General features: G+C 44.1%; 1 protein-coding gene across 1 annotated transcript in view; it reads right to left on the bottom strand.

Annotated features, from left to right (window-relative positions):
* HADH (hydroxyacyl-CoA dehydrogenase) overlaps positions 1–27,845 on the bottom strand; it is a 114,401-nt gene that overhangs the window by 15,797 nt on the left and 70,759 nt on the right. The window contains exons 4-5 of the mRNA XM_029596734.1: positions 23,632–23,758; positions 5,489–5,578 (exon numbers count right to left, since the gene is read on the bottom strand). Coding sequence (XP_029452594.1) covers positions 5,489–5,578; positions 23,632–23,758 — 217 coding nt within the window. The remainder of the gene's footprint in view (positions 1–5,488; positions 5,579–23,631; positions 23,759–27,845) is intronic.

Here is a 27,845-nt window from a genome sequence, read left to right on the forward strand (position 1 = left end):
GGGGGGGGGCGGACCAAGCCAGCAAGTCCCACTCAGACTAACAAACAAAAAACCCCAAACAAGGAAGGAAGCAGGAAATCCCTGCCCTTAACATTTTAGATTTTTATTTTTGGGAGGAAGGAGATATTGGGGGTGGTGAAAATAAGCAGCCTGACACTTTTACATGCAGGGCAGATTTAGCCTGCCATTACTACCCCTAGATTTGTCCAGCCAAAAATTTAGCCAGTTGGATCTCTATATGGCACTAACCAGCTAAATTTGAAAAGCCTGCCCGGGAATGCCCAACCAGGTACTTTCTAACCAGCCACATTTGGATGCCCAGTGATTTTGTGCACAGATTTAGATTATAAGAGCTATTTTTTTTTAACCAGGTAGATGTGTGATTGAAAGCCAATTTTAACCCCATAAATCATCAGCCCTTAAATCACCACCATCTCACAGCTGCTCACTACATAGACAATGTAAAAGTACGTAGTTCTGCATTCTCACTTCAAGTCTTACAAGAGGTTTACAGAAAGAGTTGAAGTTTTGGCAGAAGCCATATGCTGAATCTAACGCCTTGCCATGCTTTGTGGAAGCAGTCCTCAAACCAGTCCTTGGGACGCACCTAGCCAGTCAGGTCTGCAAGACATCCACCGTGAACATGCATGATGCACACTGCTTTCATTGTATGTAAAAAATCGATTGCATGCATGTTCACGGAGGATCTCCTGAAAACTGGGCTAGCTAGACATTTCCAAAGGACTGGCTTGAGAACCTCAGGCTGTAGTATGGAGACAATCCAGGGGACTTTGCAATGTCATTGCCTGCGAGTTTTTGACCCAGTTTCCAGAGCAAAACTTTCAACATCTCAAGATACACCATAATATCTGTAGCAGTGACTGCAAAAGGAAGCAGAAAAATTACAAAATACATTGGGATGGATGTTCCAAAAATTAGGGCTGACCCAAAGGCTCCCTCCAAAACCTAAGCCAAAACTAGTTCTGTTAAATTGGTAACAACTCAGTGGATACAAGAGCATCACCACAGTATTATTAATCACCTAACAGGCTGATACAGTACAGTGTGCTCCGGCGGAGCGCACTGTTAACCCGCGATTGACGCGCTACCTTTACCCCTTATTCAGTAAGGGGTAATAGCCCGTCAAAAATGCGCGTCCAACCCTCCCCCGAAACTAAAAGCGCCCGCAACATGCAAATTCACGTTGATAGCTCTATTAGTTATTCCCGCGTGATTCACTAAGTAAATGTGCAGCATTTTACTTTCAGAAATTAGCGCCTTCCCAAAGGTAGGTGTTGATTTCTCTCGGCACCGGGAAAGTGTACAGAAAATCAGTAAAAACTGCTTTTCTGTACACCCTCCGACTTAATATCATGGCGATATTAAGTCGGAGGTCCCAAAAGTTAAAAAAAAAAAAAAAAAAATTTAAAATGGGCCAGCGGCTCGAAAACTGGACGTTCAATTTTGCCAGTATCCAGTTTCGGAACCCGTGGCTGTCAGTGGGTTTGAGAACTGACGCCGGCAAAATTGAGCATTGGCTGTCAAACCCGCTGACAGCCGCCGCTCCTGTCAAAAAGGAGGCACTAGGCTAGTGTCCCTAGCGCCTCTTTTTACTGCGGGCCCTAATTGGAATAAATTTACTGAACCGCCACTCTCCTGTGCGCGTCAGGAGAGCAGGCGCTCGCCCGCTCTCCCACAATTTTTACTGTATCGGCCTGATAGCATGACAAACCAGAGTAAAGCAAATCCTTCCCAAATCAACTTTTCTGATCAGCAGGTTGAATTAGCCATTACGTGTGGCTGACATCACCCTGCAGTACCAAACAGACCCCCCTTTTAGTTCAGTAGAGATTTTGTTCTATTCAGCATGTGCAGGATTTTACAGCTAAGTGCTGCCTAATGAGCCACCTCAGTCTTTTCAGCCCCTGCTCGGCTCAGACAGTCACCTGACTAAACCAAAACAATCCCTAGCCAGCACAGCAGACACATATGCCGGATACATCACTAAACTGGCAGACATCACCAATGCATTTTCAGCTGGCCAGTGTCACAGAGGTTATTTCTGTGCTCCAGTGTCACAGCTCATCCCAATGTGACAGTGAAACCCAGTACCCAGCAGGTCGACAGACGTTTTTCAGCCTGCTCTGTTTTTATCTGGCAAGTATTTTGCTCAGATTCAGATAGCTGGCTTGGTCAAGGCACCTGCCTTGCGTGCTCTAACAAGACATCCTTCCTTCCACGGACAGCAATTAGAATTAAGCTCCATTCTTCCGGGAAGTCTCAATCCCCTGTTCTGATACATTCCCAGGACATCCACTAGGTGGTTCAAGTCCATGGTGCTCACGTGCAGTGGAGTCCACTCAGCCACCAAGATTATACCTTTTAGAGGTATTCAAACTCATTCTGCAGAGTTTAGGTCGTGGATTAGTGTCTTTCACTTCTAAACACTTCTAGCGTCTTCTTCTCCCTACCCCAGTACCCGTTTTATTGTAACTTTTCTGCAACTTGTTTTTTGGAAGGTTTCTTGTCACACTGTTCATTGTAAACCGATCTGATATGATATTTTTCATGAAGGTCGGTATAAAAAAAGTATAAATAAAAATAAACATGGTGGAGGGGTACACATGGATCCTCCCCCTCCCGTGGACCTTCCAGGAAACACATTTCATCCAGAGGACTTTCCTTATTGCCAGTCTTTGGACAAGATGGGTAAACATTCGGACTTCAGGTTCCTAAAGAAAGACATCCTTGAGCAAAAATCTCTCTTCTCCTCCAATCACTGGAAATGCCAGCTAAGCCAGCAGCCTTTCCAGTCCACAACATCCTGCTGGAATTGTAAACTATGCTCTGGGAAAACTATTCCAAGTGCCCCAGCAGAAAGGAAGTTATACTTACATTCTGCATGATCAGAAAAAAAAAAAAAAGTTGAAAAATAAGATTCCATGTTGCATTTATGGGGCACCCATCATCCAACTCTTCCTGGTGTAGGATTCTAGCACAAGAATAGACCTGGAATTGCAGGATATTTCTGGACCAATACTTAAAGAAACTAACATCCTTTAATTCATCACCCTTCACCACTCCTGGTTGTAGAAAAGTGCTTAAGCCATCTCCTTCAATCGATGAAATTCATACTGTATTACATGCTCAACTGCTTACATTGAAGCTCCATGCATGGCTGACTTGAGAGCAAGTATCTTTCATGTTATCCATGACAGACTGGTGGATGCTCCTGGTCTTAGAGACCACCACCTAGGAGGAAAGCCTTAGGTGTATGATCGCAAATTAGCAGCACTGTGTTTCTACATTTTTACATGGCCATGTTTCCGGAAACATCAGCTTCTGGATTGTGCTACACAGCAAAACACAGTCACTCAGAATCAGCTTAGTTAAGTCCAGTCCATTTTTCGAGTCAAACTCTGCTCAAGGTGTGTATTCAGACAAAACCTCCACAGATAGCCGAGTTCAAAAGTCAGGACTCTGCATGCTGTGTGCATTAGTCATTTTTCTGCCTTCGATTCAGTTCTGTCACACCTTCCACAACGCCACCTCAACATGGAGTCCTTTCTCCTCAACAGCAATACAACCTGTACCTTCATATCACCTTGGACAAGGTTTCCACTCCAGATACTTCTTTACCCTTAAGGGAAGCTGAGATGCCAAAACATCTTCCTTTCCCGCAGTAGGGAAATTGATTATGCACTGTAGCCCTAGAGAATGCTTTTGCACTTATTTCTGTCCGTCCTTCCCAAGGATCTTACCTGCACTCCGGTCTGTTAGCATTGGGAGTTTTTTCACCAGCTGCCTTGCTGCAGAAGCATCCAAAATTTTTCTTATACCTAGATAGCTGGCTGATCCCAGCTTGCAGGTCTGAGGGTTAACCTCCATGCAAAAGGCTTTTTTTCCCCACTTATCACATGTTACAGATTTGATAAATCTAGGCCATCTCAGATTGTTTTTCAAGAATATACATGTCTTCTGTATATTAAATTTTACTGTGATCATTCTCGGCTACCTGCTCCCTAATAATTGGAAACAATTTTGTTGCCTTGTTACCTTCCTCTTGTATATATTACAGTTTCAGTTCTCATATTTCCGTTCTCATGCCTTTTCCTTCAATCTATATGTATCTCTCGTTCACAACTCCCAGTTTTTTTACATCCTTGTTTTTTGTAACTGATTTTCTACATTGTCGCCCTTGTTACATGTGAACTGGCATGATGTCCCTGACGAATGTCGGTAAAGAAAAACCTTAAATAAAAATAAAGAATTCAACTCAGAGCATGAACAGTTTTTCCTACAGAAGGGAATTTTCTCTTGTTGGCTTGAGCGAACACACTAAAACTACTTGCTTATAGGTAATTAGATGTTCTTCAGTCTTTCAACAAGAGAAAGGTTGGTTGACTTAGAACAAATGGTGGCATCCTTCCAAGCTGACATCACATATCATCCATAGCAGTCTTTGTTCCCATCAGAAAAGTCTCCTGACCATTGACAGCCAAACAATATCCAATCAGAAGAAACAGGAACTGAGCTGGTGCCCACCTCCTATTCTACTTCAGGAAGGAGCTCCACTCTAATTCCTATCCATCCACCCATCTGCAGTTCTGTCAAGCCATTACCACTCTAAGACCTTGTACGTGGGAAATTGAGACAACCCTGCACGCTTTAGGCTGTGAAACAATCTTAGCTTACTACAAAAAAATTGCCTCCATCACTTCGTCAGCCTTTTGCAACCATTTGTCTCTTATGCTCTTAATCTCAGCACAGCAATAATCACATGTACACTACCCAACTAGATAGCTGTCTATATTAACACTGTTCTGCTTTAGAAGCTCAACAGTTAACAGACATAATGGAGCCTCAACAAGGTAGAGCCATGAGCAGGGCTGTGCAATAGCCCAGCTATGAGCAGGGCTGTGCAATAGCCCAGCTATGAGCAGGGCTGTCCTCCAAACATTTGCAAAGTTTCATCTAGGTTGTCTCTTTGCCTCTTTTCATCAACGACTGTCGGGATAACCTGTCAAGGATGGGCAGTAATTCTTCTCTCCATGGTGTGTTTGTGTGTGTGGTGGTGGTGGTGGGGGGAGGGGGGGGTGGGGACAGCTCTGCTAAGCTCCAGGAAGAGAGAACAGCATCATTATATGTGGTGAAAGTGGTCAGCATAGCTGCATTTAAAAATGGTTTGGACAAGTTCCTGGAGGAAAAGTCCATAAACCATTAAGGTAGAGTTGCAGAAATCCACTGCTTTTTCTTGGGATAAGCAGCTTGAAATTTATCTACCCCTTGGGATCCTGTAAGGTACTTGTGACCTGGCTTGGCCACTGTTGGAAACGGGATACTGGACTTGATGAACCCATAGTCTAACCCAGTATGACAAGTCTTTGGTTCTTATATGTGGTTTCATAAATGATTCCCCCCCCCTAACCGCACCACCTAAAAAGTGACCAAACCAGCACTTAAGGCAAGAAACTCAAATTTCACTCACCTGACAAGAGACAGGATTCTTTCCTAAAGCCTTGCTGAAATCTATCAGAGAATCGAACGTCTTCTGACTGGTCATTGGCGTCTTGATAACCTGAAAATAGGTACAAAGATAGACCAGAAAAAAGTGGGATTCTTGTTAGCTGTTTACAGGGCTGTGGTGTTTTACCTTTAAAGGACTACCAAAGAAAAAATATCCATAACCCTATGTTGATTTTTGTTCACCGCCTATGGGGAGGCCATGGTAGTATATGTGGGGGTACTGTTTCTGTTCTAACCTAAACAAACATTTGGTATGATTAGGTAGCTGCATACTGTTACCCTAAGCAGCCTAAATTTGATAAAGAATTAAAAAAAATAAGAGACAAAGCAAATAAATACAGGCATAAAAGCTATAAGATGCCATGAAGTTGCTGCAACAGAATTCTCTCATTGTTGCTCATTTTATTTTAATCATAACCCAGGCTCAGCAATCTCAGGCTCAATGGGAGTTACCTAGGAATGATCAACAGCAATGCTCTAGCTGTGTTCAACTCTATTGCCAGTTGTAACATAGTAGACAGTAGAAGGTGGCCATTTGACCCATCCAGTCTGCTCAGTTATCCAGTCCATATTAAGGATACATCTTAGCTAGCTACCAAAGACTGACTGCAAGTGAGCTCTCCCTATCCAGGATAGTCTCTCCTTTGTGTACCACCATCATGGGCAGAGCACACAAGATCCCACTTTGTTCTCTCTAGCACCCACCTTTCCTATGCCTAACCATAAAAAATCTCAGAGAATCTGTATAACCAGCAATATTAACATGACAGTTGCCCAAACAGCCCCTCTCCACCAGGTTGCCTTCATAGCTTATCAGGTACTCTGCTACATGAAAAACTATTTCGGCTAGGACATCTAGTTATTACAGAATTTGCAGCCTCCTAGACCCAGTTGTTAGTCTTCTTCCATTGCAGCCTCTTATAAACCTGGCCACATGGCTGCTTCTATTTCCAATAGGATTTATTGTGTCACTCATTCTGGCACCTCAAACACTCACTGTTGAATTGAGAGCTATAAAACACTAACACATGCTGCTAGATCAGCCCTACCTCCCCCAAGCAGGTCTAGTTTAAGACATTTGCACTGAACATGCATAATACATTTACACACATTTGGTCTAAAAACCCAATTTGCATATTTTGGTTACCCTGAAAACCAGACTGATTGGGGGGGGGGGGGGGGGTGTCACATGATGCATTGAAGACAGAGGGAGCTGATTTGTTGAGCTCCCACTGCACCTAGTTATAAATTATAGTTTTTAGTGCACTTAGACACTTGGAAATTTGCATTTGTGATGGTTAAAGAAGTTATTAAAAGATCCATCCCTGACATCGGCGGATCATGTTGACAAGTCTAAGTGAGGCATAAAGACATTGCCCAAACATTTGCTCGAGGCTGAAGCTGTACAGGCCTGAACTGGTATGTTTGCTTCACTGTCAGCTACTATAGCAATAAAGGGACATTATGGAAGGACTGACATCTAAAGTCTGAGAACTGGACTCGCACTTAATCATGGTGGACAAAAGTTGCTCAGCTGGTTTTTTAGCAGTCCAAACCAATTTTTCACAGCTAGATGAGTTAGAGATGGAAGTAAGGAATTAGAGGACTCATGGCAGGGATCTAAAACTTTGGAAAGCTGGAATGGGGCCAGAAGTTCTTAGCTGCAAAGTAACATTGAAAATCATTCCCACAGGAACAGTCTTTGGATTATCTGCCTTCCAGAAAAGAAAGCCAGGATACAGCTGCCTTCTTTTTGGGGTGGATTCCTACCTAACTCAAAATAGAAATGAAGCACAACTTGGTGAAAAATGATATGGTGCACAGGGTCTGGGCACCAGCTCCAACTAAGGGCAGCAGACAGAGCCATTAATTGTGTGTCTACATAACTTCTATGACAAGCAAAAAAATTGTTGAAGTGGCAGGGGTTGCCAGAAAAAGCAAAATTTGCTTTGCTGTACAGAGCTCTCCATAAACTGCAGGATAAATTAGCCATTAATGCGTGGATAACATCTCATGGCACAGACCAACCCAGTTCTCGCAGCTCAGCAAAGTTAAGAGTATGCACAGGAATTTACATAAGCACAGGAAGAAACTGAAGGGCTACAACTCTGCACATGTTTTAGCGCGGTACTAGAGAATTAATATGGCTAATTCATTCTGATGTCTACAAAGAACTCTGCTTACAAGTAAGCAAACTTGCCTTCTCTACTGTCAAGCAAGCTTGAATTAGCCAAAACACACGGAGAGTCCGAAGTTGAGGGTTGCCTTGCAGAGCAACTACTGAACACTCTCCACCTGGTGGTGCCAGGTTGTCTGAACTACTGGCTATGCTGAACTACTTCTCCAAAGTTATCTCCATGGGATATGTTGTCAAGACAGTAATGGGACATGGTGTGCACATGCGACTAAACAGCAACTTTGCAGACGTCTTCAACAGATGTGGCCTCGAGATGAGCCACTGAAGTTGCCATAGATCTCTCTCGATAAGCCTCAGATTCTAATCTGCAGGCCAACTGGAGAATGGACAGTAGCCAGGGTTGAAGCCTTGATTGTGCTAATTCAACCCCTTTTAGGTCTTTGTTCCAAAGTGATGACCACAAGATGACACTTTCCAGGTAAGAAACTTCAAGTCCCAACAACTTTAAGTTTGAAAAGAAGCTTCACAAGGGTCTCCCGCTGTCACTGATGGGACACTGCGCTCTAATAAAAATGGTCATACTTCCCAAAATTTTATACTGTTTACAAATGTTGCCCATTTGGATCAAAGATAAATACTTGTGTGTCTCTCTCTCTATTTTGGTCTCTTTCATTTGGGGAGGTAAAAGGGCATACATCAAACTGGATACCCTTCGTTTGGGTAAGCTGGAAGGAGGACTGGGAGTCTCAGATCTATGGGTGTACAATGTTGCTTGCCTGTTGAGACATTCAGGATTGGGTGGCGGGTAACAATAAATTTGATACTGAGGAGTTAATTAAGGATATTCTTGCGCCATTCTATCCTGTTAACTTACTACACCGTCTGGTAGCCGGTTGGTGTCTCTGGTTTTGCCCCCTCCCTGGTTTAAAGAATTGAGACAGGCATGGCTATGGTGGCAGAAAAGCATAAGCCGTTCACTGACAATATCCCCCTTCCTAACCATGGTGGCGATCTTGATTTCCCTCCAGGGATGGATTCATGTGTTTTTTCTGAATGGGAATCCCATGGCTTACGTGCGGTCCACCAGTGGGTAGAAGAGGATTCTATAACTTTGTTCTCCTTTCCACAGTTGCAAGAGTGGGGCCTCTCATGTGAACAGTTTTTTGCTTACCTACTACTGTCTTCAGTTAGCCAAAGGAGATTTAGGTTTAATTACACTCACAGAGGACAAGGACTCGTTCTTTGACACCACTCCCAAATTTAACAAAGTTGCGGTATGGACTATGCATCTCTGAACCACTTTGGCTAAGGACCATCTGACTAGTCTGGCGACTAACAGGTCGATCCAGTAAGGCCACGGTAGAAACAGTGCGGTAGTGTCAGGTAGTGTCAGGCGCACCCTTCCTCCCCGCACGCACAGTTCTCTTCACTAACTCCCCGATACTCTCCTCTAATCGCATGCAAATGCATGCCGCGGCTTTAAAGCGGTAGGGAAGGGTTATGCCCGCGTAACCCATTTTACTGTATAGGCGCTTAATACAGCGCCTATACATTAACCTGGGTTAGGAAGTGTAAAAATCAAAATTTTTAAATACCTGTCGGAAGGCCGCGTGGGTCCAGGCGGCCGGCGGGATCCGGGGGGCCGGTGGTCGCGTGTTAAATCTAGGCCGCGGGCGGGTGGGCGCCTGTTCCGGGCGGCGGGTGGACGCGCGTTAGTTTCAGACAGCCGCGTGGGTCCAGGCGGCCAGCGGCGGCGGGAGCCGGGTGGTCGCGTGTTAAATCTAGGCCGCGGGCGGGTGGGCGCCTGTTCCAGGCAGCGGCGGCGGGGGGACACGCGTTAGTTCGAGACGGCCGGCGGGCGGTCGCGTGTTAAATCTAGGCCGGGTCCGCACAGGCGCGCATTCATTCATCCAGGCGGAGGAGCCGGTGGCGAAAGCAGCCGGCTCCTCCGCCTGGATGAATGAATTCATTCACTGCCGGTGGGGGCTGCCTCTCCGGCAGCCCCCACCGGCAGTAAATGAATGAATGTGCGCCTGTGCGACCCCTGCGATTCGGCGCTCAAGGCAGTCACATGCCGTGACGTCACGCCTTGAGCGCCGAATCGCAGGGGTCGCACAGGCGCGCATTCATTCACTGCCGGTGGGGGCTGCCTCCGGCAGCCCCCACCGGCAGTGAATGAATGCGCGCCTGTGCGGACCCGGCCTAGATTTAACACGCGACCACCCGCCGGCCGTCTCGAACTAACGCGTGTCCCCCCGCCGCCGCTGCCTGGAACAGGCGCCCACCCGCCCGCGGCCTAGATTTAACACGCGACCACCCGGCTCCCGCCGCTGCCGGCCGCCTGGAACCACGCGGCCCTCCGACAGGTATTTAAAAACTTTTATTTTTTCTTCTGACAGGTTTTATGTGTCCCACATCATTACATTTTCTCGATCATCTCTGTATCGCTTTTTTTTTAAATTGTGTTTTATTGTTTTTGAGTATCTTAAGCGGTGTCGATGGATTTGTTACTAGACTCACAGTCCTAACTCCTACTAGGGGGAGGCGGTAAACTAAGACGTTACGGCCGCGGCAAAACAGTGCGTTACTAATGAGAGAACCTGAGTGCCCGTTACGGTATCGGAGGGGAATAGCTAATTCCTTCATTATACAGCTAATTCGTTCATTTACATGCCGGGTGCGGGAAGGGTTACGCGTCTGTTTTAAGAAGCGCTACGGACGCGCAAAACTGGAGACTGTATCGCTGGTTTGCCTTACGCGTCCGAATTGTGCAGCGAGCTCGTTACAGACGAGAAATCTTCAACTGAACTTTACTGTATCGAGCTGTTAGTGATCCGAAGATTTGAGTTTGGTCACAGAACCTGACTCAAAAGTGGTCTTTTTGAGCATTTTTAGGCATCTCCGTCTGCCAACTTACGTGAAATACAGTATAAACTTATACATAGAACATACCTAACCAGTTATGTGGGGAAAAGCATGAATCTATGGGATTCCGACCATAGTATAAAAATGAAATGTACAGACTGGAAGTCTATGTCACATGTTTTACTGGCTATGTAAAAATGCAAAACTATTGGAGTCAAGTGTGTGGGTTTTTAGATATCCTAAATCGTAAGATCCTCTGGTCAGGGTCACTCTTGTATTTGCATATTTTTGATAAGAATGTTCGTTTACCAGTTGGCGGGAAGCCATCTCTTATTGTCTCTGACGTTAGCGAAAATTTATTATACTGGAATGCGGAGATTATACCTCATGTGAGAGAATGGAAGGCCATGCTGAGACACTCTGCACAATTGGAACTCCTACGCAAAAAAGAAACACTGTCTCCTAAACAATTAAGATGGATGAAGGGCTACTTTTGTTTGTGGGAAAAAGTTCTTCATAAGCTTTAGCAGTGAGAACAGAGGGGGTAGATGGGGTTGTTAGGAGTGGGATCGGTCTCTGTGTGAATGGATGTGGTATGATTGCATTATGCTACTGAAATATATTTGCTTCTTTGCTTTGTATTATTTATTTGTTTAACATGTTTTGTATATCGTCATTCGGTTTTGCCATAACGGTTTACATGAAAAATATGAGGACAATGTAACATTAGGGTCTAAACAGAGTATTATAGTTGAAAAAGTTAGGTAACATTGGTGGAAGTAATAGTAGGGTTAGTTATATATAGGAAAAAGTTCTTGAACGGCTATTGTAGGTTTCGTGGTTATGTTGAGATTTCATGGGTGGAATCTGTTTTCTTGGTGTTGTCTGGTTAGGAGTCTGCTGGTGTTGATGATTAAGTGTGTCTGAGAAGGCTCTGGTAAGTAGCCAGGATTTTAACTCTTTTTTGAAGGTTTTGGTGTCAAATTGAATTCTTAGATTGTGGGGTAAAGAGTTCCATAGAGAGGGGCTGGCGATGGATATAGCTCTCTCTCGGGTTGATGATAGATGCGTGGTTTTTGCGTGAGGAATTTTGAGGAGGCCTTTATTCATTGAGCGAAGGTTCCTTTTTGGAGCATGTAATTCAATGTGTTTGGTTAGCCAGTAGTTTTGTTGTCCTGCGATTATTTTGTGGAGGATTGATGAAACTTTAGATGAGAGTTGGTGTAATATGTTCTTGTTTTAGTTCCTGTAAGAATTCTGGCAGCTGCGTTCTGCAGTATTTGGAATGGACGGATGGTAGTAAAAGGGAGGCCAAGGAGTAGAGCATTGCAGTAATCTAGGTTTGCAAATAGAAGTTACAGGACTGTTCTAAAATCATTTTGTATGAGGAAAGGTTTAAGATGTCTGAGTGTCAGTAATTTGTGATAACCTTCTTTGATTTTATTTGTGGGTTTTGAAGGATAATTTTGTCAATTGTAATTCCAAGGTTTCTAGCATGGTCAACAGGAAAGATTATTGTTTCTGGGTTTTCTGTTTTGAGTGGTGTTATGGGTGAGTCATTGATTTTTTTTGTCAAGGATGATTAATTCAGTTTTCTCGATGTTTATTATGAGTTTTAGGTTGGAAAGACATTGTTTGATTTTTGAGAGAGAGGTTATTTTCTTGAAGGTTTCTTCAAGTGTATTCTGAATTGGAACCAGTATTTGAATGTCATCAGCGTAAAGGAAATGGGACAGTCCCAGGCGATCCAGTGTGTGACAGATTGATAGGAGATAGATGATAAAAAGTGTAGCTGACAGGGCAGATCCTTGTGGGACTCCTGTATTTGTAAAGATAAAAGTGGGCTCTAGGGTTCCCATGGATAGTTGCTATTGATTGTTTTGCATTACAAATCTGGTTCATTATTTTGAAAGGGTTAATAAACATGTGGATAAAGGTGAACTGGTAGTATAGTGTATTTGGATTTTCAGAAGGTATTTGACAAAGTCCCTCATGAGAGGCTTCTAAGAAAACTAAAAAGTCATGGGATAAGAGTTGATGTCCTTTCGAGGATTACAAGCTGGTTAAAAGACAGGAAACAGTAGGATTAAATGGTCAATTTTCTCAGTGGAAAAGGGTAAACAGTGGAGTGCCTCAGGGATCTGTACTTGGAACGGTGCTTTTCAATATATTTATAAATGATCGGGAAAGGGATATGACGAGTGAGGTTATCAAATTCACAGATTATATTAACATTATTCAGAGTAGTTAAATCACAAGCATATCGTGATAAATTGCAGGAGGACCTTCCAAGACTGGAAGATTGTGCATCCAAATGGCAGATGAAATTTAATTTTTTTAAATTTTATTTAAAGTTTTTCTAGACCGACATTCGTTGGGAACATATAGGTTTACAAGTAACATGAATTAGAGCAAATTGGCTTTACAAAGAACTGCATTTCAACATATCAACAATGGGAGGGAGGTAGATTAAAACAGGGGATGAACTGCGTAAATAAATCGGGGATAAAGGTACAGTAATGTACAATATAGTAGCAGAGAACATTTTTACAAGGAAGTAGAGTGAGAGCAAATAACTGCTCAGGGATATATTGTGGATAAGGTGGGGTTGCAAAATGCTTTAAAGGAGGGGGAGGCGGGTGCGGAGGAGAGGAGTGTAGGGAGGCAGGGGTTCTTGCTGAGCACGCGAAAGCGAATGGAGTGGATCAGGAGAAAGCCTGTATGAAGAGCAAGGTTTTTATTTTTTGTTTGAAATTTTGTAAACAGTGTTCTTGGCATAGGTCAGAAGGCATAGTATTCCATAATGCTGGCCCTGCAATGGATAGTGCACGCTCTTTCGTAGAGGTATGGTGAGTGAGCTTAGGAGAAGGTGTGTGTAGGGTTGCCAAATAGTGAGATCTAGTGGGTCTGTTGGAGCTGCGGAAGGTGAGTGAGTTATTGAGCCAATGCATATTCTGGCTGTGTAAGACAAGTGTGGACAAGTTCAAGGTATTGCATATAGGGGAAAATAAAACCAAACCATATTAGGAGCTACCTCCCCAGAAAAAGGTCTAGGCAACTTAGTGGATAATACATTGAAGTCATCAGCTCAGTGTGCTGAAGCAGTCAAAAAAGCAAACAATGTTAGGAATTATTAGGTAGGGAATGGTGAAAAAAACGGAAAATGTCATAACGCCTCTATCTCTCCATGGTGAGACCGCACCATGAGTACTGTGCACAGTTCTGGTCACTGCATTTCAAAAAAGTTATAGTTGCACTGGAGAAGTTACAGAGAAGGGTGACCAAAATGATAAAGGGGATGGAACAGCTCCCCTATGAGGAAAGGCTAAAGAGCTTGGAGAAGAGGTGGCTGAGGGGGGATATGAAAGAGGTCTTTAAAATAATGAGAGATCTTGAATAAGTAGATGTGAATCTGTTATTTACACTTTCAGATAATAGAAGGACTAGGGGGCACTCCATGAAGTTAGCAAGTAGCACATTTAAAACTAATTGGATAAAATTCTTTCACTCAACGCACTATAAACCTCTGGAATTTGTTGCCAGAGGATGTGGTTGGTGCAGTTAGTGTATTTGGGTTTAAAAAAGGTTTGGATAAGTTCTAGGAGGAGAAGTCCATTAACTGCTGTTACTCAAGTTGACTTAGGGAATGGCCTCTGCTATTACTGGCAGTAGTATGGAATCTTCTTAGTGTTTGGCCACTGTTGGAAACAGGCTGCTGGGCTTGATGGACCCTTGGTCTGACCTGGTATGGCAATTTATGTTCTTATGTCATTGTTAATCAGTGTTCATCACAATTGACTCCATTGATGTTTACTCTGTGAACCCAATAAAAAAAGAATAAAAAAAAGAAAAGAAAAAGAAGCTTCACAAGTTGAATTAGAACACTAAGGTACCAAGGCATTGAAGGTTTACTGGCTGGAGGTTTGGAATGCCACAACCCTTTCATGAACTTTGATACCGAAGGTAGAGCGAGACCTAAGCCCCTTCCACGTGCTAGTGATATGCCTCGATTGAGCTGAGATGAACTTTGCCTGAAAAGGTACTAAGGCCTAAAGATGAGAGAAAGAACAGATAATGAAACAAGTCCCTCAAGCTGCAAGAGAAGGCATCCAGCCGACTAGTCCCACACCAAGTTGAGAACCTCTTCTATTTGAAACCCATAGTCTGCTGTCCTGCTGTGTGATGAGAGCCAGCTACCTCCAAAAAAAAAAAAAAAAAAATTGGAAATTGATTTGACAGATGAAATATGGATACCATACTTGCTGTGGCCAGGACTGGAGCTTTAAAGATTCTTGCCTAGTCCCAAAGGACTTTCTGAACAGTCCTGGTAATTTAGAGGAATCGATAGTTATGCATAGAATAGACAGACGCTCCAGTCTAGCAGACATGATTAAGGACATTAACTATCATAATCCAATTTCGAACTATAATCCTACTCTTGGGTGGGGAACATTGAAACTGATCTTAAGAGGCAGAATTATAGCATATGCAAGTCATATGAAGAGAATTAAACTGAAAAAAAAAACAGGAAGGCCTATCTAATCTAATCATACCTATAAGGGAGCCCGGACCGACGTGCCGCAAATGCGCAGTAGAGAGCAGCTCTACTGCACATGCGCGCACGTCGGTCAGAGCGGAGCATGCCTAAAAAAATGGCGCTGGGAGGAGTGGCGGCGATAAGCAGGAGCGGCGGAAAGAGCGGCGGCGATTTGCAGGAGCGGCGAGCGCGAGGGAGGGCCCCCACCCCCGGAGATCTTCGTTGTGGATGAGAAGTGAGGGGGGGAGGAGGGAGGAGAGAGTGAGGGGAGGGGGGAAGTGACTGAAGGGAGGGGGGAGGGAGGAGAGAGTGAGGGGGAGGGAGGAGAGAGTGAGGGGAGAAGAGAGAGTGGGGAGGAGAGGTGGGAGGGAGTGGGAAGGAGAATGAGTGGGAAGGAAATGGACAGAAAAAATGTTATAAAATGTAGCCCGTTGTTACGGGCTTAACGGCTAGTCTATAATATATCGGGCTTGGTAGTATGTCCATCAGTGCTCACTTGGTCAGTCATCAGTATAGAGTTTTTACGGGAGGAGCCAAGCAGTTGCACTTGTTCCCCAGCCCGCCGATAGATGGCGCAGGCGACTCCCTGGCCGCCTTGGAGGCATGTACATCGCGCTTGGTAATGTGTCAGACAGAGGAGCTTCCTCCATCCGGCCACGCCTCCACCCCTGCTCTGTGTGTAGGTGCCGCACGACAACGCCACCGAGGAGAGGAACGTGGCGCAACTGTGTACAGGAACGTGGATAGTGTCCAAGAATAAAGTCCTTTCAGCAAGTCAAGGTAAAGGTCTTAGGAACTGATCAACAAGGCAACTTAAAGACCATAGAGTTTATACCAAAAATGTTTACAAAGAAGTTTTCGCCAAATACATGAACTTTATAGCCAGCCGTGGCTTTATCAAATGTACCTCCATGTCCCTTGCCCTGGGTGAAAACAATTTCGTTTTTCCTTATCAGCTAACATTTCCATACAAGAATAAAAATGCTTGCCTCCCGGGCATAGAACGGGTGCAGTTGCTAGTATAACTATGTTGGAGAACAGGAACAAACAAAATTGCTCTGAAAAGACTTATGCTTTGCAGGCTGCCAAGCAGCAGCTGGCTCAAGTTGAGCAGGCTTTCAGGTTTTCCAGGCTAACCTTTAAATGAACATGGGATCAAGCCTGGTGCTATGCTGGTTTGAACTGTCAGGAAAAGGATGCAGGGACTGCAGATATTAGAGATGCTTCTGGGGTGGAAATTCATGGGCGCAAGACTAAATCTTTTTAAGGAGTCCTTTTCTCCTCTACATGCAGATAATCAAGGGGTTGCTCTAGAAACAAACATTCTTTAAAGTGGTGGTACCAACAGTTTGAGAAGCAGGCTGAAGCATTTCAATTTCCTTACTTGAGATGTAAGCAGCCATTAAGGCCTAACCTAATGGTAAATGCACTAGGCTGGATGGATATCCAGTGAATATGGATAAAAGGCAGGTTGTTCATTTTGGACCTTCTTTGTGATCTGTATAACTATCTGAAAACACCTCACATCTTTAGCAGAAATCTTTCAGATGCTACTATATGTTTGATTTACAAGAAAGGCAAGGACAGTAATTATTTTCCATTCCATCATATTTCAATAACATGGTTTTAAAATATTAGCTAAAGTGATACACTTAAGGTTAGAACAGATTCTTCCCAGCTTGATTCATACGAACCAAACAGGTTTTGTCAAAGGGCATAGTTCCAAACACAATATTAGTAATCTGTTTAATCTTGTTTATTTAAACAAAAGAACATTCTCTGGCTTAATACTGTCATTAGAGGCAGACAAAGCTGTCAACAGGATTAGATGGCCTTTTTTGTTCTCCATATTGCAGAAATTTGGGCTTACGCATGCTTTTCAAGCTTGGATCCAAGTTCTGTACACCTTAGCTTGAGCGTCCATAGTAACAAATGGATTGTCCACAGGGGAAACACTAGACAAGGATACCAGTTATAGCTACTCCTCTTTGATCTAGCCATTGAGCCTGGTTAACTGAGCTGGTTAGAAATTAAACCTGGATTTCTAGTTTTAAGTTTCAAGGACTAACAAAATTCCACTTTATGCTGACTGCTTTGCGAACACCAGAGAGTGTCATATTTGTGGTGTCAGGACAGAAGATAAATGTCTAAATCTTAGGTTTTTCTGGGAGGTCAGGCCTGGCCGATTTAATATGGTCACCCATCAATACCCCTTACCAAAATGCACTCAACTTAACGACGCTACTATTGTGTGACCATCATAATAGGCATCATTGTGTGGTGATATGTACCTTAAATCACTCTGCCTTATATTTAATCATTGGTCAGTCCATAATTCCTATTTTTTTTATGCTGCTTGTGTTAAAGTGCTCTTGTGCGTTAAAACTGAAGCATGTGTCTTTTTTCTTTCAAAAGATACATATATATAATAGCATCCACTTATCTTGATGTTGTCAATCTTGCATGATGATATTTCTTATTTTATTCTCCAACCAAAATCTTCATGCCCAACTTAACAGCAATGTGCAAACTCAACACATTGCTTCTCCGTGCCCTACACTGTACAATGTTTCGGACTCTCTCGTCCTTCCTCAAGGGCGAAATTCATTTCCCGGCATGGCGTTTCTCAGCGTTTATCCTTCTCTCTGAGTTTTTTCACGCAATGCACAATTAAACTCTGGAATTTGTTGCCAGAGGATGTGGTTAGTGCAGTTAGTATAGCTGTGTTTAAAAAAGGATTGGTTAAGTTCTTGGAGCAGAAGTCCATTACCTGCTATTAAGTTGACTTAGAAAATAGCCACTATTACTAGCAATGGTAACATGGAATAGACAGTTTTTGGGTACTTGCCAGGTTCTTATGGCCTGGATTGGCCACTGTTGGAAACAGGATGCTGGGCTTGATGGACCCTTGGTCTGACCCAGTATGGCATGTTCTTATGTTTCCTTACTTCACTGTTTTCAGTTTGGTTTTCATATTCCCTTCGCGGTTCCAGTTGGTGTCAGGGGGAGGGCAGAATTGTCTCATGTGATGGCCAAGTTGCAGGGTGAGATTGCCTTGGGTAGATCTCGGGCCCTTTCTTGGTCCCACTGTTCAAGAATATGGTTCTGTCGCCTTTGGCAGTGGTGCCAAAGAAGGAGCTGGGAAAGTTCCATCTGATTCATAATCTTTCGTTCCAAGGGCAATTCTGTCAATTATTTCATTCCAAGGGATCTTTGCACTGTGCGGTATGCTTCTTTTGCATCGGCGGTGGCCGTGGTCCGGTGCTGTGGAAAAGGGGCCTTGATGGCTAAGGTGAACATTGAGTCAGCCTTCACCTACTCCCTTATCCACCCGGAGTATTTCTTAGTTGGGTTTTCGTTTCAACGATGCTTTCTATTTCGATAGGTGCTTGCCCAAGGGGTGTTCTATTGTGTGTGCCTATTTTGAGGCTTTTAGTGCGTTCATTCACTGGGTGGTCGCCGAAAGGGCTGGCGCAGTGAACATTTAGGCCATTACAGAACAGTGCGCTCAGCTGAGCGCACGTTAGCCCCTGTTTGGACGCGCGTTTATACGGTAAGGGGTAGTAATAGCGTGTGGAAAATGTGCTGCCAACCCCCCCGAAACTTATAGCACTCATCACATGCAAATGCATGTTGATGAGCCTATTAGGAATTCACCCACAATACAGAAATCAAAGGCAAGAGTTAATTTCAGACGGCACTGGGCAAGTGTACAGAAAAACAGAAAAAACTGCTTTTCTGTTCACCCTCAGACTTAATATCATAGCGATATTAAGTCGGAGGCCCCAAAAATAAAAAAAAAAATTCTTAAAAAAAAAAATCTGCCCGCGGGTTGGAAAACTGACGCTCAATTTTGCCAGCGTCCGTGTTCTGAACTCGTGGCTGTCAGCAGGTTCGACAACAGACGCTGGTAAAATTAAGCATTGGCTGTCAGACCCACTGGCAGCCGCCGCTTCCACCAATAAGGAGGCTCTAGGGACACACTAGTGTCCCTATCGTCTCCTTATTAGCGCAGGCCCTAATTTAAATATTGAATCGCGTGCCAGGAGAGGTGCCTAGGCGCACGCTCGCCTTGGAGCGCCGGCTCTCCCACACAGTTTACTGTATAGGCCTGTCTTGTGCATTATCTTGATGACTTTCTGCTTGTGGGTGACTTGTCTTCGTCAGCTTGCATTTGCTGCGTTGCCAGAGAATTGCTTTTGCGTTGGATACTCCTATAGCTGAAGGAAAGATTGAGGGTCCTTGTACTCACTTGGCTTTCCTGGGTATTGAACTGGATTCAGTTGAAATGATCTCACGATTACCTGCGGAGAAGGTGGGGGCCTTGAGAGAGCTGGTGTCCAGAGCTCTGCTTTGTAAAAAAATTAACCTTGTGCGAGATGCAGTCTTTAGTGGGCAGCCTGAACTTTGCTTGGGCAGAGTTTTTCTCCACAGGTTGACTTTCGGAATGTCTGACGTGAGGAAGAGGGGTCATCGTATTCCCATCACACTGGGAATGTGCGAAGACTTGCGTATTTGGGACTTTCTGTCCAACTAACAGCTGTTTGTCCTGGCAAAACGAGTGTTTCGAATAGCAATTTGGAGTTGTTTACAGACGCGGCAGGATCTGTTGGTTTTGGTGCCTACTTCCAGGGTTCATGGTATGCTGCGTTTTGGCCTGAGTGGAAGGCTGCTGGTGTCACCAAGAACATTACTTTCTTAGAATTGTTCCTCATTGCTGTTTGTTTTTCTATGGGGTTTGCATCTCCGAGATGAGATAGTAGTGTTCTGGTGTGATAACCTTGGTGTAGTTGAGGTTATAAATAAGCACTCTGCAAAATGCATTGTTGTCTTAGATTTGTTGCGGGAGTTCGTGCTGAGATGCATGGATTTAAACATTACTGTTTGGGAGCGCCATGTCCGGGGTGTCTAACTCTGTGGCTGATTCTCTCTCTCGTAAGTTGGCCTTGTTCTGGAAGCTTGCTCCAGAAGTGGATCAGTATGGAACCGTCTGTACTGCCTTTTCTTTGGAGCTTCGGTTCCCGGAAGCATGGAAGCTGCTCCGGGCAACCTTAGCACCTTCCACCCGGAACAGCTATGTGAAGGCTGTGGACAAGGTTGTGTCCTTCCTTGTAAGCTTGGGTTAGCAATGGGTTCCAGTCCCAGACTGCTACATTGTGCAATTCATTGAAAAAGCAAGAGCAGGGGGGATTTGAAGGCTTCGGTCTCTAGGCAGCTGTCTGGGGTCTCCTTCATGAGGGCGCATGGGTAGGGCTTTCCTATGAGGAGGTTCCTGGATAGTAGTTTGCTGTTGAGGTGGTCCTACGGTTCTGCGCCTGATAAACGTTTACCCATTGCTCACAATATTTTGGACAAGTTGTGAAAGATGTTGTCAGACATTTGTGATTGCTAATATGAGTGTTTGTTTCGCTTGGCGTTCATCTTTGCTTTTTTCGGTGCCTTCCGCGTTAGCAAGTTGGTTACGAAGGCGACTAAAGGGGCATCTTTGACAGCTGGGGGTTCTCGTTTAAGTGCATCATGATTTGCAACCCCTGACTAAATACGAGTTTGAGGCGGTTTTAAGAGCTGGCTTGTCGGCTTTAGGGGTGGACGCAGGCAAGTTTGGTACCCACTCATTTAGTATCGGTGTGGCAACATCGGCATCCTGCACTGGTCTGGCAGGCAACGTCATCCAACAAATTGGGAGGTGGAAATAGGACGCCTTGTAGGTGCTGCATGCCGGGGGATGGTGGTTTGGATCTTGGGACACTCGTACATCACCTGGGCCCACTCGCATGCTCATGGGTGTCCGTATGGGGTTCATTTAGACTTGGGGAGGTTCAGGGGTGGGTATTTAAGGGATGGGGCATAGGGGGATGTATTGGGAGGAGTTACTTCCTTGCTTGCACTGGTGGCTCGCTCGCTTCAGTCTTCCACATGTTCTGATAATTTATTCTTGGGGGTAATGACTGGGGCAAGATGTCTGGCTGCAAATTCATTAGCAGGGTGCGAAATGACTTGATGTCCATTTCTATTCAATTGCCTGCCATTATGATTTGCTGTCTGATATCATTCCAAGGCCTGATGAAATGGCCAAGAAGGTTTGGCATCGTAGTCTAGCTAAGGCCAACCAGCAGATTGGTTCTTGGCTGGCTGCCATAGGCAGTTTTCACATCAGGCACTATTGGTCTTGGGACCTAGAGAGTGGGTTGTTCAAAGGGGATGGGGTCCATTTGTCCTTTATTGGATTGGACCTCAGAGGTGGTGCAGTCGAGCTGGTCGGAGGCACAGGTGCTTTGGCTCCTCTGGTGTCACTTCGGGCCGTTTCTTGCTGTCACCCAGGTGATATCAGGGGAAGCGGAGCGGCAGAGTCCAGAGCAGCAAGAAATAGCATGGCCTTTGGGAGTCATAGGTAGTCCAAGCCAATTGGGGGGTTACGGTTTGGTCAACAGCTGTCTGACTTGACTGGTGTCATGTCAAGGATTTCTAGCAGAACTATCCAAAATTGTTAAATCACAAGAGGATTGTGAGAAATTGCAAGGGGACCCTGCAAAATTGGGAGACTGGACATGCAAATGGCAAACGAAATTTAATGTGGACAAGTACAAAATGATGCACTTAGAGAAGAGTAACCCAAACTATAGCTGTACAATGCAAGGTTCCACATTAGGAGTCACCATTCAGGAAAAGGGTTTAGGTGTCATCGGTAATAATACAATAAAATCTAGTCTGTGTACAGCAGTAGCAGCCAAGAAAGCAAACAGAATGCTAGGGATTATTAGGAAAGAAATGAGAATAAAACAAAATATCAAAATGTCTATCTTGCCATGGTGTGATATCTTGAATATTGTGTACAGATCTGGTTACATCTCAAAAAGAAAAAATTAAAAAAGGTACAGAGAAAGGCAACAAATGATAAAGGAGATGGAAAGGCTAAAGGCAGGCCCCAGGGAGCTGACGGAGTTCCAGACTACAGAGAGACCACTTAACTGAGGAACATCTTACAGTTAAGTTTACAATCTATAAATTGGCCATGCAGTTTCTTGCTGCTCTGGACTCTGCCGCTCCGCTCCCCCCAACATCACCTGGGTGACAGCAAGAAATGGCCCAATGTGACACCAGAGGAGCCAAAGCACCTGTGCCTCTGACCAGCTCAACTGCACCACCTCTGTGCTGCCTCTGTGTGATTTGCCTCCAGGAACATCTTACAGTTAAATTTACCATCTATAACTTGGCTGCGCAGTTTCTTCCTGCTCGGATTCTGCTGCTCCGCCCCCCCATCACCTGGGCAACAGGAAGAAATGGTCCGAAGTGACGCCGGTGGCACTGCACACCGAAGGAGCGCGACAAAGGGGCCTGCCCTTTGTGCGCCCTTTCGTGCGACCATCGTGCTGCTCATGATCTCTGCCATTGCTCTGTTTTCTTGTATTTTCATTTTAATCTTTTCACTGGTTTACTCTGATTTATCTTAACCAAACTAGATTCATGGAAATTCAAACTATCCTAGGCCAAGGGAAATACGGCCACTTATGCAACTTAAATCGTAGACAGAAACCTCAAAGACACTCCTTAATTGGTATTTCGCTGTTGGTAACCACCCTATTAGTTCTGTCATTCTTATTATTATGCAATACTGTTAGGAAAAAAGCAATTATTTATGACACTAACAGATCAAAAACCGGATTGCTTTTTAATTACTGAATCCTGGCTTACCAAATCTTACTATTATAAACTCTCTATGCCCCTCAATATACACCCATTTCAAAACCTAGACGAAACAGATGCGGTGGCCTCCTAGCCTTATGTAAATCATCCCCTCCTCCCCCGCCCCCCCCCCCCCCCCCCCCCCCCCCCCCCCCCGGCACCTGGGATTTTTCCTGCCTTCTCTCTATATACAAAATTTCTACAGTCCCGCAAAATACTAGATTCATTGCAGTATTGGATTACCATAACTATCCAAAGCTGTCAAAATGTATGTTCTCAAAGACCATCTACCTCCCTTCCACAGATGTGACAACCTCTGGCCCAATAGAAAACACATCCCCCTCTTACAAAGTATCTTACATCTATACCCAGCCTTACATAGGCTTTGCATTTGCATGGCCTACAGATCCTATCCATGCACAGCATTTCATATCTGCAGGTATGCAATTTACTGCAACTACCCATCATCAGCTTTTGCAGATATAAAAATCAGACTAAGCATGCACTTCCCATCCTGGATGAACACAGTACATAAGGGTCTCCATCACTCACTACACAGCACTCTTTCAACAATCAAAATAAGAAAAAGCAGATTACTGTATAACAAGGAGATGCCTACCTCCATTCTGGCCCTCACACACATTACACAAGGGATGAAAAGGAGCCCAACTATGTATATTCCACTCACCAACTCATTTGATCATGTCATAAAATATTTTGTCCCAGTTCCCATAATCTAAAATTTTCATCCTTCAGCTTATTCCTTTTATGGTCAAAATACAGTCAACTTTCTAAGCACACTTGCCTTAAGACTGTCTCACCCTCATTTTAATGCACACCCTATTTCATATAAATGTCATGGAACAAATAAAGTAAAACCTACCTCCACGAGCTTCATCATAGGCACGGGGTTAAAGAAATGAAGACCACCAAACCGGTCCTGTCTGCTGGTGGAGTTTGCGATCTGCGTAATTGGCAAGGATGACGTATTGCTTGCAAAAATTGTGTGTCTGCGGAGGGGAGAGAGAAGGAGAGTGAGCCACTACAGCCTACTGCTAGGGACCTCCTGCTTGCACACCTGTCAAGGCCGAGGCCTTCTCCTACACTGCACTCCAACAAAACCACACTCCAAAATAAAAGGTCATCTGTCTGGACAGGAGGTTTTGACGCCCTTCATATAAAATGGGAAAATTTTAAAGCAGCTATATTCGCTCTGTTAGTGATGCTAAAATAGTATACTTACATTGACTTTTTACAACATTTATCAATTGATCTTGTTTCCATAGGGTCTACACTCAGTATCCCACCAAAAACTGTCCCATAACTGAAAATAAACTACCATAAAAATAATTCTCACTGAGCATAAACATAGCAATTTTACACACATTTCAAATGGGTAAAAACATGTTCATGTAAAACACCCTTTTGAACCCTGCCCGGCCTGTGTGCTGTGTAAGAATTTGCATGCTTTTATTTGTTGGGAGAAGTGCGTGCCCTGCTTCACAGCGAGTCTGTGTCTATCTACTGGGAAAAATATGAGCACTGAATCAGCTTATATACTTTTACTGCTGGTAGAAGGGTCCTTTCTGGTGGGTGGGGCATAAATGCACATACATAAGTTTTTTTGGTTTTTTTTTTTTTAATAAGCCCATATGTTAGTACAACAAGTAGAAGCCCAGACTAGTTTTAAGAGAATTTTCATTTGACTTTTGACTCTTAAACCTATTGGCATTGAGCAGTAGTTTAAAAGATAGCAATCAAATCCAGTCCCTATCCAGATACCTGACTGTGGGTTGAATTTGTCAGAATGCGCTCGCTGTGATACCAACTCAAGAAATGGCAGTAAACCATAGCACTGAACCAATGCTCGAGTAACACAGATTTTTTTTTTAAATTTAAAGTTTTATTATGTTTATGTTACCAAACATTTGGCAAAACTACATAAATCAACAAATTGACACAAACATTTTAATAAGCATTAAGGATATCCCTAAGTACCACTGACATTATACAGAGCTTAGATACCTGAAAGGTTTTAATGATGCACAATTGTCAAATCTTTTTCATTGGAATGAAAACTAGAACTAGGGGTCACGAAATGAAATTCCAGGGAGCACAACCTAGAACCATTAGGAAATATTTCTTTATGGAGAGGGTGAGTGGATGCCTGGAATGTCCTTCTGGAGGAGAAGACAAAAACAGTGAAAGAATTCAAAAGGGAATGGGATAAACACTGTGGATCACCTCTCACCCATTTGCCTGCGAGGCAGCTGACCCAAAAACAGGTCTATTACAGTCAGGGTTTTGGATCAGCTCTTCCTGAATACAGAAAGGTCTGGAGAATCAAATAAGAGAAAATCTTGGAAAAAGACTGCACATTTTCCTTTGGTGTCATAAGACAACTGAAAAAGCTGGGGCCAAAAAGCCCTCATGCATATTCATTGTGGGTATCCTGCTCTAAGATATACTATGAATGCCCTAGATTGGAAAGTAAGTTGGAAAGAGCAACTAACACAAGGAGGCAGACCCAGGGCTTCAGGGATAAAAAAAAATAAAAATAAAAATGTTAGGCTGTATTTGTCAATGTAAATGCAGTAGGGAGTTACACCCCCCCAAGGTAGACCTCTCAGCATGATAGAACAGCCAAAACGGAGAGTGAACCTCCTGGGGAAGAAATCCAGAAACTCTTCACCAAAAGACAAAGCAAGGATGCCACAAGTGCAAGCCCTGTAGAAACGGGATTTTTTTTATTTTTTTTTTAACTGACCTAGTAACCTGAAGGATACCAGGGCAAGGGCAGTCTGATCTCACAACAGACTGCCCAACAACCTGGCCTAGGCATCCATACCTAAGGCCATGATTACATATGCTTTCCCCAAGGAATCATGTGGTGCAGTAAGTGGAACAATGGTTGCATGAAACAGGACCTACCTGCCCACAGACAAAAAAAAAAAAGGGGGGTATAGCTCAATCCACCACAACAAGAGTATGGTACCTCTGTTGCAGGGTCCCTCATCCCCCGACTCACACAGCCATGGATATGGTGAGGTTGAAAGGCATATCTGCCAACTGGGATGTAAGTGGACCAGAACCCTCCTCACCGAGGTGGGGTCCCGCATGCAAGACCACACATTGTGCTCAGCAGGTATCAAAAGAGAGACACCCATACAGGAAAAACCCCTAATCTTCGGCAGGGAACTGCCCAGAAGAGAACCCAGGTACAAGAGGGGAGACTGAATCCCGAAAAACTCCCTTGTAAAATATATCTGCTGTGTCTTAGATTGACCTAGGAAAGAGTGCTAACTTGCACTTGTATCCTGCAGGAAACAAAGAGCGATCAGTCAGAGGTAATGAAATCCCTTTTTCGTGAAATGTAGAATGAGGGCCACTGCTTATAGGGGTGGACAGCCCAGCATCCAAGAGGAACCCATAAGGCTCGCCTCTGGAAACTCCGTTCTATCTACCCTTTCCAAAAGGGACAAGAAAGCAATGGGAATTGGGATCTCCAGATCCTGAAAAACCTTCCTACTCGCCATGGGAGAGTGGGTTAGTGTTGCTGATTTCTGAGGTTCTTAAGCAACCAAATCAGCCGCAGGTGGCCACCCAGTCAATCGGGGTAGGCTATCACAATAATTCATGGAGCAACAAAAAAGGGTCCAACAACCACCACTGGCATTCAACACCTGTAGGACCTGGTCTGCAAGGAGGTGCACAGATTCAAAAGAGGCGGCTCCAGTCTGGCAATGGCCCTGCAAGGGACGGAGCCCCAGAGGCTTCCCCCTAAGGGGACTGAACGTAAGCTAACATGGGTGAGGTCGAGAGACATACCCATCTTCTGTGGGAGGGAAATATTCCAGACACTGCCCTCCAGGTATACACACCCTTAGTGGTTTCACATGGAGCGCAGTGTTAGGTCAGTCTTGTGGCAGCAGCGCAAAACATTGTGCTAGCCACAAGGGAAACACTCACAAAACTACATTAGAAGGCAATTGGAGGAATAGTGCCCTCCGCTTTTAAAAATGTGATGACCAGTACTCATGCAGCAGTACCCATCTTGTGGATGGTGGCGCACGTATGCACTCCATCACTGCGCTTGTGGGTAGAATCCCACAACACAGCAGGGACTGAACACCACTTTTTAGAGCTGGCGGCTGCACACTATCCAAAGCAATCCAAAGCAAATGCTGGCCAGGCTCCATTCAGTTATGTCGCCCATATGTGATGGCTGCCTTCCTGCTTGTCCTTGGAGAATATGTTGACTCCACACTGAGAACAGCAATTTTAACTTGTAGGCTCTTCCAGAATAAGTTTTTATGGAAAATTATGTACTGACAATATTTGCACATGGACCGATCTGCGAGTATCGTATGTTCAATACCCAAGCAGCCAGGTAAAGGGATAGCAGATCCTAACGAAATAAGGTTCCTTTTTTTGAGGCAAGAAGAATGGATACAATCTCCTAGTAGGACTGCAATATAGTTGCACTAGATGTAAATTGCTGCTGTCTGGTCCTCAGACCTATTAAAATTATAGGGGCTCGATTTTTAAATACTTTCTGAATTGCTTTGACTACTGTTGGAAAATGCTGGAAATGTTTAAATAAGATCCACCTTCTAGTTTATGTAGAAAGATCTTGAGCCTCTTTAAAAGCAGGACAGTCAGAAAATATTTCAAATAGAAAGTTATAAAAAAATATTTAAAAGAATGCCGATGCATGGATTTAAAAAAAAAAAAAAAAAAAGAGTGAGGAGATTCACTGGGCAATGCTCAGGTGGGAATACCTGCACATGCTAGTAGAGCAAAAGCTCTACAAGCTAAGGCAAAGAGGTCCGTTTGGGGTTGCTGGATGTCACCCAAATATAATAGCTAATTCTGTTTAGACAGAAAAAGCCAAGATCCAGAAATGTTCTGGGGTAGGACCAGATTATCAAAGCCTCCACAAATGTCCATGCAATGGATACTTTTGTTTAAATGTGTTAAAGGAGTAGGGAAGAGATGTTAGGGAACCTGTTGGGAATGGGAATGGACAGGATTCTTTTAACTGAGGGACAACACAAGGACACTGGCGTGAAATCACCCTGTTCAAACTCATGAAGC

Source organism: Rhinatrema bivittatum, chromosome 1 (assembly GCF_901001135.1).
Source record: "Rhinatrema bivittatum chromosome 1, aRhiBiv1.1, whole genome shotgun sequence".
Taxonomy (NCBI): Eukaryota; Metazoa; Chordata; class Amphibia; order Gymnophiona; family Rhinatrematidae; genus Rhinatrema; species Rhinatrema bivittatum.